We start from the raw sequence: 12,672 nt of genomic DNA, 5'->3' as shown, positions 1-12,672 counted from the left end.
GCAGTGCTTACATTTTGCACGCATTTCTCCCGACGGAAGAGTGACCTTCTCAAAATGTTTAGTAAAAATAGAAGATTTTAGAGGAGGAAGTTCCCGAACCTTAGAAGTAATTGCATCGGTACTTCCTTGTGTGTCGGGTGTCGGATTCGGAAGATGCTCGATCTCATCATCGGTGGATTGAATGTTGGGGTCCTCCTCCATTGTAATTGTCCCTGCGAGCGTCGAGATGATGCACCTCCGCGGCCTCCTTCTATTGTAATTGAAAATTGAAAACGAAAGCGTGTAGAGATTAGAGAATATGAAAATGAGATTAAAAGTAGAGAAGATGTGTGAAAAATGATGAAATGAGCTCTCTATTTATAGAGTTTCGATAGTAACGGACACTAAATCATAGTCATTGATCAAAAAACGGTCAAATGATCCTAACCGTTGAAAAAAAATACCCAAAAAACCCTCCCAACGGCTACGAACCGCCGGTTAATCGGCGGTTCCAACGGCTATGAACCGTCGGTTAACCGGCGGTTCAAGCCGTTTAAAAAAAAAAAAAAAAAAATTTACGGATGAACCGCCGATTCAACTCGCCGGTTAACCGGCGGTTCGCCGGTTTTACAATCAATGAACCAGAACCAGCCCGGCAACTTGCTGGGCCGGTTCCGGTTCGACCCGGCGAACCGGGTCAACGGGCAACCGGCCCGTTGACCCGGTTACGGGCCCGGGCCGGGTCCGGGCCAGACCCGGCCCGGGGTCGGGTCTACTTGCATCCAGTGAATGCGAAGTGTTGGCAAGCCGATGGCCGATCGGACCTAATTAATTTAGTACTTGCGAACGCTCGTTATTTGGCGTCCTCAGTTCCGTCCAAGTTCACAGTCGCGAGTTCGGCACTCGATCTTTGACGGAGCTCGACGGCGCAGATATTTATAGCCGATCGGCGCGGCTCTTGATTTTTAACGACGATGCTCGTCGGCGCGGATGTTTATAGCCGATCGGCGCGGCTCTCGATCTTTAACGACGGTGCTCGTCGGCCTGGATGTTTATAGCCGATCGGCGCGGCTCTTGATTTTTAACGACGGTGCTCGTCGGCGCAGATGTTTATAGCCGATTGGCGCGGCTCTCGATCTTTAACGACGGTGCTCGTCGGCCTGGATGTTTATAGCCGATCGGCGAGGCTCTCGATTTTTAACGACGGTGCTCGTCGGCGCGGATGTTTATAGCCGATCGGCGCGGCTCTTGATTTTTAACGACGGTGCTCGTCGGCGCGGATGTTTATAGCCGATCGGCGCGGCTCTCGATCTTTAACGACGGTGCTCGTCGGCGCGGATGTTTATAGCCGATCGGCGCGGCTCTTGATTTTTAACGACGGTGCTCGTCGGCGCGGATGTTTATAGCCGATCGGCGCGACTCTCGATCTTTAACGACGGTGCTCGTCGGCGCGGATGTTTATAGCCGATCGGCGCGGCTCTCGATCTTTAACGACGGTGCTCGTCGGCGCGAATGTTTATAGCCGATCGGCGCGGCTCTTGATTTTTAACGACGATGCTCGTCGGCGCGGCTCTTGATTTTTAACGACGGTGCTCGTCGGCGCGGATGTTTATAGCCGATCGGCGCGGCTCTCGATCTTTAACGACGGTGCTCGTCGGCCTGGATGTTTATAGCCGATCGGCGCGGCTCTCGGTCCTTTAGGTGGCTGCTGAGCGGCGTGCTGTTTCCGCTCGGCATGAATAGGTGCCCGCTCGGTAGGAGTTTCCTTTTTCCGGACGGCTTGCGCTTCTTCCACGTTTATGTATTCGTTGGCCCGATGTAGCATATGATCATAATCTCGGGGCGGCTTTCGGATGAGCGACCGGAAGAAGTCCCCATCCACAAGGCCCTGCGTGAAGGCATTCATCATCGTCTCCGATGTGGCCGTTGGGATATCCATCGCCACTTGGTTGAATCGCTGGATGTAGGCTCGAAGCGATTCTCTCGACTCTTGCTTGATGGCAAACAAGCTGACACTTGTCTTCTGATAACGCCGACTGCTAGCGAAGTGGTGGAGGAAGGCCGTTCGGAAGTCCTTGAAGCTAGTGATGGATCCGTCCGGCAGCCTCCGAAACCACCGTTGAGCCGATCCCGAGAGAGTTGTAAGGAAGATGCGACACTTTACTCCATCTGTATATTGATGGAGTGTAGCTGTGTTATCAAACTTACCCAGATGATCATCCGGGTCCGTTGTTCCGTTGTACTCGCCGATCGTCGGAGGCACGTAGTGCTTGGGTAGAGGGTCTCGTAGAATAGCCTCCGAGAATTGGCGATTGGTCCGCTCGGGAGATGAGTCCGCACGGGGAGCTTTCCCTTTTCTGTCATCCCGCCTTGGCATTTCGTCTTAAGAAGAGCCTCTATCTCTTTGAGTTGGTGCGGTTTCAGGGGTGCGAAATAAGGCCCGATGGAATGCGACGGTGGCTGGAGGTACTTCCGCTCGGCCACCTGACGCAGATGTTGCTTGTTGCTCAGGCCGCTCGGCTGCTGCTTTCTGTTTTTGCTCCACAAGTTTGGCGGCCCTCATCTCGACCAGAGCTTCGAGTTCTTCCGTCGAAAGCGCCACCGTGTGTTGTCGTCCAGCCTCATCCATTGTTTCCAGTCGGATGCAGGAGCGTTTCCCACAGACGGCGCCAATTTGATCCTGTCCGAACCAGGAGTCAACGGACACTGGGCACGTGGCGCTCCCTGCTGAATCCTCGAATACTCCGGCGAACCTGCAGCAAAAACCGAGCCGGGAGGGGTGTCCCGGCGACGGCCCTCCAACGCTCAAGTCAGGCGAGGAATAACAAAAGGGTGGCCTCAAGATGAAGACTTTTTTCATACCTCCGGTGAAGAAATGGAGGCCTTATATAGGCCTCTCGAAGAAGCCTGGACGCGCCAATCAAAGCAACCACCTGCCTTTGACCCTGCCCAGGCATGGGTCTGTCAGAAGGGCCATGCCCAGATATGGATCTGGCAGGAAGACGTCCATGAGGCCATACTGCTACTGTATCAACCTTTCCATGATGTGACGGCAAGATCCTCCATCGTGCTATCTTGTGTACGGCCTAATCATCAGACATGAGCCGAGAGCATAGGCCGCTCGGCCACCTTTGTACCCTCGCCCTTATCTTGGCCGAACGGACAACCCGCTCGGCCCTTTGGCCCCAGCCGAGCGGACTCCCGCTCGGCCCTTCGATCCTCCTGCCTTGGCGTCGGAAACCCAAGCCCCTGGATGGGTTGTCTCTAGATCCGCTCGGACTTACTCAGCTGCTCGGCACGGCCATTAACCGCTTAGTCAGCCCTTCATCGGTCCTCAAGCTGAGACCCTTCAAGAAGTGGGTCCCCCATTCTTACCACCGGATCAATAACTAATACAATCCTCAGCTATGAGGTAGCAGAAGGAAGTCAAATTATTATTTATACATTCATGATTTAATTTCTATTTATAATATGTTTTTTAAAAAAATTCTCTAAATAAGATAGAGAACTATGAGATATTAAATTTTTAGAGGGAGTAATTCTTAATTTATTTTAAAAAGTTTCATAGACGGTATGAATCATCTCATTTAATGTTACCTAATTAATTTTTTTTAATAAAATAAGAACATCCATATTAGATACCCTATTCAAAAATTATACTTTAAATTTTAGATAGAGTAACTAAAAAATCTTTATATCAGCTATCCTATCCATTACCTAAATTATGTATTTATGAACTGTAATTCTCTAAATTTAGAAAATAAATTTCATTCCTTAAATATTATAGAGAAGAAATAAAAAAATTGATATATGATATATTAAAAAATGAATATTTAAATTTAATAAAATAATTTTTTTATTTTAAATTATATATTTTGGATAATAAATGGGTGTGATGCTCCAACTGTTAATCTGGTAGGAGTTAACAGCAGACATTACGATATAATTAAAAAAAATATATTTCAACAATTACTCGATAAATTGTACATGTACAATAATCTTGAAATAATATTTAAAGATAAACATATGGCTTGTCCTTTTGACTTTTATTTAAAAAAAAACATGATATTGCTTTTAATTTGGGACGTAGTCTTGAGTTTTTGTCCATTTTAAAATGATTTTTAAATTTTTATATTAAAAATGTTGAAAAGGTACCGGGAATCACGTGAGGGTGAGGATTAGGGAGAACAGGTCGCGTTCAGTCACGTCAGGAAATTAAATAAATAGAAATTGTCAACGCCGCGGCAATCCATGCGAACCCTTGCAATTAAGTTATTTAATATGCGTCTTTTGAATTTTTTGCATTTGACTAATTTATTTGAGTGTAATTTTTTTTCCCTTCAAAATGTTGAAGCTTCAATTAATTTGCTGGTTTGACCTATTGCCTAGTTGCTAGTTTTATTTAGATTGAATTTCTGTGTTTTTATTTAATATTGCAATAGTAAAACATTTGAAACAGGACACCACTAATTATTATTAAAAACTTCTTAAAACAATTATTAAAAAAATAAAATAAAAGGCATCTATTATATTTCAGAGCAAAAATAAAAAGAGCCTGCCATATTTGATAACTAACTATTTCAAAAATAAAATGAACATCCTTCTAAAAAAATTGACGACGTATGTTTTATTTTGAAATTATACTAACTAGAGAGTATATGTTACAACGTATAATAATTAAAAAATAGTTGCCAGCTACAATGTTTGCAGTTACTTTATAGCTATGATAATGTATAATAACTATTTCAATATTATTGTAGTATTATAATATATATTATTTAAGTAGCTATTACAATTATATAACTAACTATATTAAAATAATTTTAATAAAGTATAAATAATTTTAATTAAATTAATAAAAATATTTTAATATAATAGTATTTACAATTAAAATTTAGAGTTTAATATTTAAGTAGTCTTATAAATATTTTAAAATGATTTTGATCGATTTAAAATAATTTTAATAAAATTTAAAAATTTTTAACCCAATTTATTAAAGAAAATTAATACAATAATATTTTATGCATAATAATTATGATTAAAATTAAATAGTATATATATATACTTATACTAGCCATTTATAATAACTATAATAATTTTACTATATTTTTAATTAAATTTAAACAATCCTAATCTAAAAAATATATAAAACTAGTCTATAGATAATATTTTTGAGAAATTAAATTTAAAAGAAAATATTTTATTCAAGGGAAATTTTAAGGCGAAAAATATTATTAGGGTTGTAGTTTGATTTTTTTTTTTTTTTTTCAAGGGGAGAGGATCCTCTGGTCTATTCTGTGATGGGCGAATATCGAGCTCCGAGTGGAGGGGGACAGTCTTCAAATGATTTCCGACTATATCCCGACCTAAAATATAACTTAAATTGGAAGGTGAATTTAGATGATTGTAATTCAATTATGACCGATCATGACCCAACCGTAATTGAACATCCCTGATAAAAAAAAAAATTGAACCAGCGGATCCGGTCTGATTTTAAAGAAATATCTTTAACTAGGAGTTTTTATTATTGCCCTAGAAAGATATTAAATTTCACGGTCTCTTTATCTCCGTTTGATCATCGTAATGGACCACTTGACTCGGCCTACCAACGATCCAACACGGCCCAATTAGATTCCGGTCTGGTCAAGCCGCAATGGAATTTGCATCCGGCTCGATCGCACTCCTCCCGTTTTCTCGTGTCGTCCTAAACAAAACCTAACTCTCTAATAGAGCGCTGGACTGAACCCTACTGTCTCTCTCTCCGGCCTCCCACTCTCCTCTCCGATTCGAGTAGGAAGAAAACGAAGAGAATCGGAAGACGAAGAGAAGAGGACTTCGCGTACTACGGGTAAGCCTCTTGCTGCCTGTCTGACCTTTCTGAATCGCTTGTCCTGGGTCATATCAGATTCGCCTTTCAGGGTTCGTCCTCTCTCTCATTTCCTCCCTCGAAATCTTCGAGCTTAACAACATTGAGGCAGCGCGATACGGGATTTTTATGCCTGCCCTCTCCGTGTCGCTATCTGGGTGATTTATTTTCGAAAAATTGGCGTTTCGTTTGCTGAATCGGAAGGTGCTGTCTTTTTACGCGACTTGATTTAGAGGTGTCTAATGGTAGTTGGATGGGTAAATCTGCGTCGCGTGGTTTCTACCTTCCAGACTTGAGCTTGGAAGACTGTGGTTCCACGTCTGCACTTTGGGTGGAGCTATCATTTGTTTGAATACATTATCACATGGAGTATACTCAAGTTGAACAAGATTTTATTTTCTCCATCATCATTTTCATGTTATTTTCCATCATCTTATGGCATTTCGTTTCTGTCTGTGTAAAAAATTGCTCATTGTTAGAAGAAAGATGGTTCTTTCAAGAATATTTTTCCATCATCTTGGAGTATTTGCACATTGCAATTTTTTTTCAATAAAATCCTTCTTTATTTAGAATATTGTGTTTTATCCTCTCATATCTAAGTTCTATTTGAGCTACCCATCCATTGCCATACAAATAGGTAGTGTTCCTTTGTTCGTGTCAAGTTATCTAACTTTCTTTTTCTTGTATATGTCTTCAATTTGAAGGTTTCTGAGTGGTATGGATGAAAAGAGGTATGCAAAACAAACATCAGGAAATTTCAGGAAACGGCCCCGTGATCAATTTGATAATGGGAAACGAAAGAAACACAATCCTAACCGTGATCATGGTTCTACTAATAAACCTATTGATACAATTTACCGCATCCTTTGCCCTGTTAAAAAGATTGGTAGTGTTCTGGGTAGAGGAGGTGATATTGTTAACGCCCTTAGAGATGAGACCCATGCAAAAATAAGGGTTGCAGATGCTATTACCGGTGCAGAGGAGAGAGTAATTATTATTTTTAATTACCCATCCCAATCTGAAGAAAACAATCCTGGTCAGGATACTGAAAATAGTGATAAAAATGAGCTAGAGGACATGCTACCCCACTGTCCTGCCCAGGATGCTTTACTCAAGATTCATGACAGGATTGCTGCAGATGAGATTTTACGTGGTGGTGTCGTGCAAGAGAGAACTGAATCTGATGATATTGTTACTGCTCGAATTTTGGTCCCAAAAAATCAAGTTGGATGCCTTCTTGGCAAGGGTGGAAATATTATTCAGCAACTGCGAACAAATACTGGTGCAAATATTCGCATATTGCCTCCTGATCACCTTCCTCCATGTGCCATGGGCAGCGATGAGCTAGTACAGGTAACACCATTTTCTAGTAAGTATTTTTTTTTCAGAAATTTCTTTTCTTTGTGTAATTTTTTTAATCTATGCCAAAAAAGATAAACTTTTTTTTTCATGCTTGTTGAAATTCTTGAAGAGAATAGGAAAGCAAACATCTTTTTTTGTGCTCAATATTGCCTTTTCCTATTTTTCCCAATGGATGGTATCATGGTAAGATGCTTTATGCTTGAACGAAAGAAATTTACAGTAAATTTTATATTAATTCATTTAGACACATGTTAAAGTAAAATAATAATACTAATAATAAAATTCACTTTTAAAGTCTAAACAGAATAGGATTAAATTAGTAAAACCCTTTTTAAATTCATCTAGACACACATTGTCACATTTTGAAGTATGTTGAGTATTGGCTGGCCGACATAATGCGTTACTATAAAATTTAGTTTAATTAATCATCTAATTATTGGAGTTATTTTTAGAAATAAATAAACTAATTGCAAGTGAATTAAATATTATTTAAATTATACTCTTATTGATGTGCGCCAAAGTGTGCCGAGTATAGGCAGGATGCAGTACTAAAACTTTACTCTTCCAGCAGGTAATTGAACCCCAGACATTTTAAACCTTGACCATAGCAAAGTCTCGAGATGAAGGTCATCATATTTGATATTGTGATTTGTGAATATAAGCTAATGACCTTTGTTTCACTAGTTGTTTATACATGACCACAGTTCATCTTTGCACCTTTTCCAGTTTCTTTTTTTTTTATCCAACAAAATTTTGCTTGTTTAACCTGACTGTTATCAGCTTGGTAAGTGCTGTTTGCATTTCTTTACCAGGTATCAGGAGTGCCATCTATTGCAAAGAAGGCTCTATACAGAATATCAGCTTTGCTGCATCAGCATCCTAATAAAGAAAATCCGTCTTTGGAAGATATCATATATGCCAGTACCCGAGGTTCTTATCGTTCAGATTCATCTATCCCAGCTCCATTGCCTCAGGGAAATCGAGTGTGGTCTCCGTATTACTCTGATGTCCGTGACCCATCAACAGTCTCAAGATTCAACAGGTATCCAGATGAGCCATCGAGATATCCTTCTGGTAGTTTTAGCAGAAACAGTTTCCAGGAGGGTGAAATGGCAGAAGAATTTTCCATGAGAATTTTGTGTGCTACTGTGAAGATTGGCGGAGTGATTGGCAAGGGTGGGACCAATATCAGACAATTAGAGCAACAAACAGGTGCTCGTATTCAGGTTGAGGATACTGCACCTGATGCTGAAGAACGTGTGATCAATATTTCATGCAAGGAGGTAAGCTACCATTTAGTAACATAGATGTGTGAAATCTTGGTAAATAGAATTCTTTGACTTTGATGTTGGGTGGTGGAGAATTGGCTTTTCATTAAAATTGTAGGTTCCATGGGAGACAAGATCTCCTACAATCGAAGCTGCTCTTCAGATTCAAAATAAGACAAGTTCGAACTCTGATGATGATGCTATCACAACACGGCTTCTTGTCCCATCAAGTAAAGTCGGTTGCATACTTGGACAAGGAGGTGACGTCATAACAGAAATGAGAAGACGAACTAGAGCAGATATTCGTGTTTATTCCAAGGATGACAAGCCAAAATATACATCCGCAAATGAAGAACTAGTACAGGTGCTGTTTCACTATTAGACATTTATCACTCCCAGCCAGCCTACTTTTACATACATTTATATTTGGATTCCCTTCCTATCTCCACAATGGGTGCTCTGCCAGTTACTGGGTTATTGCAATTGTAAGAATGGATGTCTTTTGCTTTCCTTTGAATTGCGGCACTTATCACATCTTTTGTAACAGATTTCTGGACCTAGAGATTTTGCTTGGGATGCACTTGTGGAGATTGCTTCAAGGCTTAGAGCAAGAACTTTTCGAAGTGGGAATTCTTCTGCTAACCCTGCACCTGCAGGCCCTTTTCGTGGGGTTCCTCCTTTTGAAAGAATTCCTCATCGAGGTGCACCATCAGCTGGAAATGCAGATTTGGGTTCTGCACGACCTGGTCATTTTCGTGGTTATATTACTGAAAGACATCCTGATAGAGGAATTTCATCATCTAGCATGTTTGAATCTGAGAAATCTGTTGGGTATGATTACCGGAAGGTAGCTTCTATTATACTTGTTTCTCCATTTTGTTCTGTTTTGGCTTGGTTGGCATTTTTTTCCCTTCCAAATTCGAAACCCTTGCATACTCGATAGCATAGATTTGTTGTCTTTTGGCTCCTAGTGTCTGTTATTTGCTATAATTTCAAGTACCTTTCATGGAATCCATGATCCCTGCAACCTTTTGTTTTCTTTATGATTTTCTCCATATGTACATGTGTGAGCGTACAGTTTTGCACGTCCATCTCCTAGTCTCTACGAGCTCTTTCTGGAGCATTCATTCTGTACTCCAAATTGCTAGTTTACTTAATGACTGGATCAAAATATTTGCTTGCACTGGTTTAGAAGAGAACTCTCTATTTTGCAGTTGGTTTAGTATTACTTAGCCTACCCTCTGCATTGGGTGACACAGTAAAAAATCCTCAATGTTTGATCTGTTGGTGTCTGTCGTTTCGTGGTTTAGACACCATTGACATGCTTACGGAGAACACTATTTTATTTATGTGCATTACTCATTCATTTCAGCTTTGTTGTACTGTTAATAAGAACCTGTGAATGGATGTTGCAATAGAGTAGTTAGTTCAATCTGAATCAAATTTGGTTGATTTGGACATTACCCATCTACATATGTTAGTTCATGGGATTGGTCAATAACCAAGTCTTGACTCTAAGTGTATCTTACATCTATTATGTGTAAAAAAAACTTGTTTTTTTTACAGTAGAGTTTAGAGTTAAAACCATATTGATCTTTGTAGTCTTCCTTCAAACAAAGCAGATGTAAATCCATCAATTCACTCACTAGTTGACAGTATTGTCAAAGTCTAGATTTAGAAAACCTGACTTCCTTGTGGGTCAAGTTTGGTGAGAATGAGCTCAATAAAGTCATAACCTGACTGCAACATATCTATTAAATGTAACCATGATCATCATCGTGTTTGATGGTTACTTATATTCAGTGTTATTAAATTAATTTGTATTTGTATCCTATATTTTCATCGCTCCTTTGGAGATGAAGATGATCTTTTCTCTTTCAGGCTTACGGACAATCATATGAAGCTCCATACTACCATTCACCAGCTGCTGCTGGGTATAGTACCTGTCTCTCTTCTTTATTCAGGCCGCTCAAATGACAAGTGCTTGATCTCAAAATGCTATTATCTCACTAATTTGTCTTATTTTTTTAGGTACACTAATTACAATGCCCCTGCTGAACCTAAGATTCCTTATGGTGGGGCCCCTTCAGTTGGCAGAGCTGATATAAGCAATTTTGATATTCGTCAGGTATTGTAATAACATATAGTTTTGTAATATAATTTCTCATGTTAATATTCCTTAATGCTGCCAATAGGTTATAAATGAATTCCTCTGACTCAAGATCGTTAGGATTTTGATATGATTGTATAAGATTCTGATGTAGAATTTGAATCAGCAAATGTTAGGTCTTTCTTTGCGCTGACTCACAATGCCTGTGATGGGTACCCATCTCCTCACTACCCTGCAGGCATTTAACCAAATCTGAACCCACTTCCTGTTTAACATGCTACATATAATATTAACTATAACAAGTTGAACCTCTAAAAATAACAAATTGTGAGGGTACTGTTGTCGTTGACGGAGGCAGAGAACACATGTGAGAGAAGAGAGTGTCGTTTTTGGCCTAATAGGACAGGCATTGGCTCAAGATGCTGCCTTGTGTCACCTGCTGAAGAAGCCTGAGCACTTTCCATGGAGTCAACTTAAATAATGCAATCCATGGAATCAACTTAAATCTTGCAATCACACACACCAGCACTTTCCATGGAATCAACTTAAATCTTGTTCGCACGTGCGCGCACACAAATTGTGAGGGTACTGTTGTTGTTGGCGGAGGCAGAGAACACATGTGAGAGAAGAGAGTGTCATTTTTGGCCTAATAGGACACAGGCATTGGCTCAAGATGCTGCCTTGTGTCACCTGCTGAAGAAGCCTGAGCACTTTCCATGGAGTCAACTTAAATAATGCAATCCATGGAATCAACTTAAATCTTGCAATCACACACACCAGCACTTTCCATGGAATCAACTTAAATCTTGCTCGCGCGTGCTCACACACAAATTGTGAGGGTACTATTGTCGTTGGCGGAGGCAGAGAACACATGTGAGAGGAGTGTCATTTTTGGCCTAATAGGACACAGGCATTGGCTCAAGATGCCGCCTTGTGTCACCTGCTGAAGAAGCCTGAGCACTTTCCATGGAGTCAACTTAAATCTTGCAATCCATGGAATCAACTTAAATCTTGCAATCACACACACCAGCACTTTCCATGGAATCAACTTAAATCTTGCGCGCGCGCACACACATCCCACGGGGTATGCGGACCTGATCAAACTGGTTATGTAGTCATGGATCCCCTGGTCGTTTGTTTATCAGTCAAACTTGTAAGTAATCAATTGTTTATGATTGTCTATCTGAATTGTACATTCAATTGGATTTTATGAAAGATTATATCACTAGTAACATTCAAATATTCTAAACTATTTTTTTATTCTAATGATATATTTTGGTGTCTGCCTTCGGTCCGTCCATTATACCTTCCGCATTAATAGATTTAACTTTCCTGCTTATAAAACATTTTAATATCTTTGTACATGTTTGTCTATTGGCGTGATACCTATTTGCTGCTAGATATATCTTCAACTACTAATAGTAGAAGCTTTTGCTTCTAAAGAAACAGGGTCATATGCTTATGTTGGTTGTGTATAATCTTCTGTGCCTTTAGGCCCCTGGAGCGAGAGTCAAATCGCACAATCCTATGTTGGGTGTTCCGGAGCATGTCATGGACGTGCACGGTCCTTCAGAATATTCAAGGCCAGGACAGGGCGGCCATCTTCCACCACCCTATATGTCTTCCGGAAGCCAGGGCATACTGCCATCTCAACAATCAATTCGCCCGTACTAGCTCGAACCACAATCTGTGTTCAAAATATTCCTTCGCCCAAATGCCATCCGACCCCTTTGTTTGATGATGGCAAATGGAGAATGACGAATCCATGCGAAGTATAAATTAATGTGTAGCTGTTGTAGACAGGCCTTGAGAGGCGATCAATTTTCTGTTCTGTTACTAATTGTTGAACTGATTTATGGTTCCCACTTGTGAATGGATGGGGAGTTTAGAAGTCTTATCTTCCTAGCCTTTTTGAAGGCTTCTCATTTCAGAATCTTAAGATTCACCTTTTGCTACTTGGCTCTTTGCAAACTCAAAAGTATTATAACGTGTTCGTGTATTATTTATCTTGCCACTTGTATTTACGATAAGAGGTTGTTTTCGTGATTTAAACTCATGATTATGCCAAGCTCTCCTAATACTTTCAT

The 12,672-nt window shown here is 40.4% G+C and overlaps 1 protein-coding gene across 2 annotated transcripts; it reads left to right on the top strand.

Annotated features, from left to right (window-relative positions):
• Positions 1–5,668: 5,668 nt before the first annotated feature.
• Positions 5,669–12,591, top strand: LOC121976646 (KH domain-containing protein HEN4-like). 2 transcript variants are annotated; one of them, XM_042528904.1, is made up of 9 exons: positions 5,677–5,827; positions 5,898–6,049; positions 6,550–7,198; positions 8,020–8,490; positions 8,594–8,839; positions 9,023–9,322; positions 10,357–10,409; positions 10,507–10,603; positions 12,080–12,591. In XM_042528904.1, the coding sequence occupies exons 3-9, from the start codon at positions 6,563–6,565 to the stop codon at positions 12,257–12,259; spliced, it is 1,983 nt and encodes a 660-aa protein (XP_042384838.1). In that variant the 5' UTR covers positions 5,677–5,827; positions 5,898–6,049; positions 6,550–6,562; the 3' UTR covers positions 12,260–12,591. The 2 variants fall into 2 exon arrangements, with proteins under 2 accessions (XP_042384837.1, XP_042384838.1); XM_042528903.1 differs by lacking the exon at positions 5,898–6,049 and having other exon boundaries at positions 5,669–5,827.
• Positions 12,592–12,672: the final 81 nt, after the last annotated feature.

The sequence above is a fragment of the Zingiber officinale genome, chromosome 4B (genome assembly GCF_018446385.1).
Source record: "Zingiber officinale cultivar Zhangliang chromosome 4B, Zo_v1.1, whole genome shotgun sequence".
NCBI classification, from domain to species: Eukaryota; Viridiplantae; Streptophyta; class Magnoliopsida; order Zingiberales; family Zingiberaceae; genus Zingiber; species Zingiber officinale.
This window is presented reverse-complemented; position numbering and strand designations above follow the sequence as displayed.

Excerpts from the sequence above, each read along its gene's own strand:
- LOC121976646 (XM_042528903.1), top strand. The coding sequence starts at position 6,563 with ATGGATGAAAAGAGGTATGCAAAACAAACATCAGGAAATTTCAGGAAA. Across the intron at positions 7,199-8,019 it reads GCAGCGATGAGCTAGTACAG|GTATCAGGAGTGCCATCTAT; the intron begins GTAACACCATTT and ends TTTCTTTACCAG. Across the intron at positions 10,604-12,079 it reads GCAATTTTGATATTCGTCAG|GCCCCTGGAGCGAGAGTCAA; the intron begins GTATTGTAATAA and ends CTGTGCCTTTAG.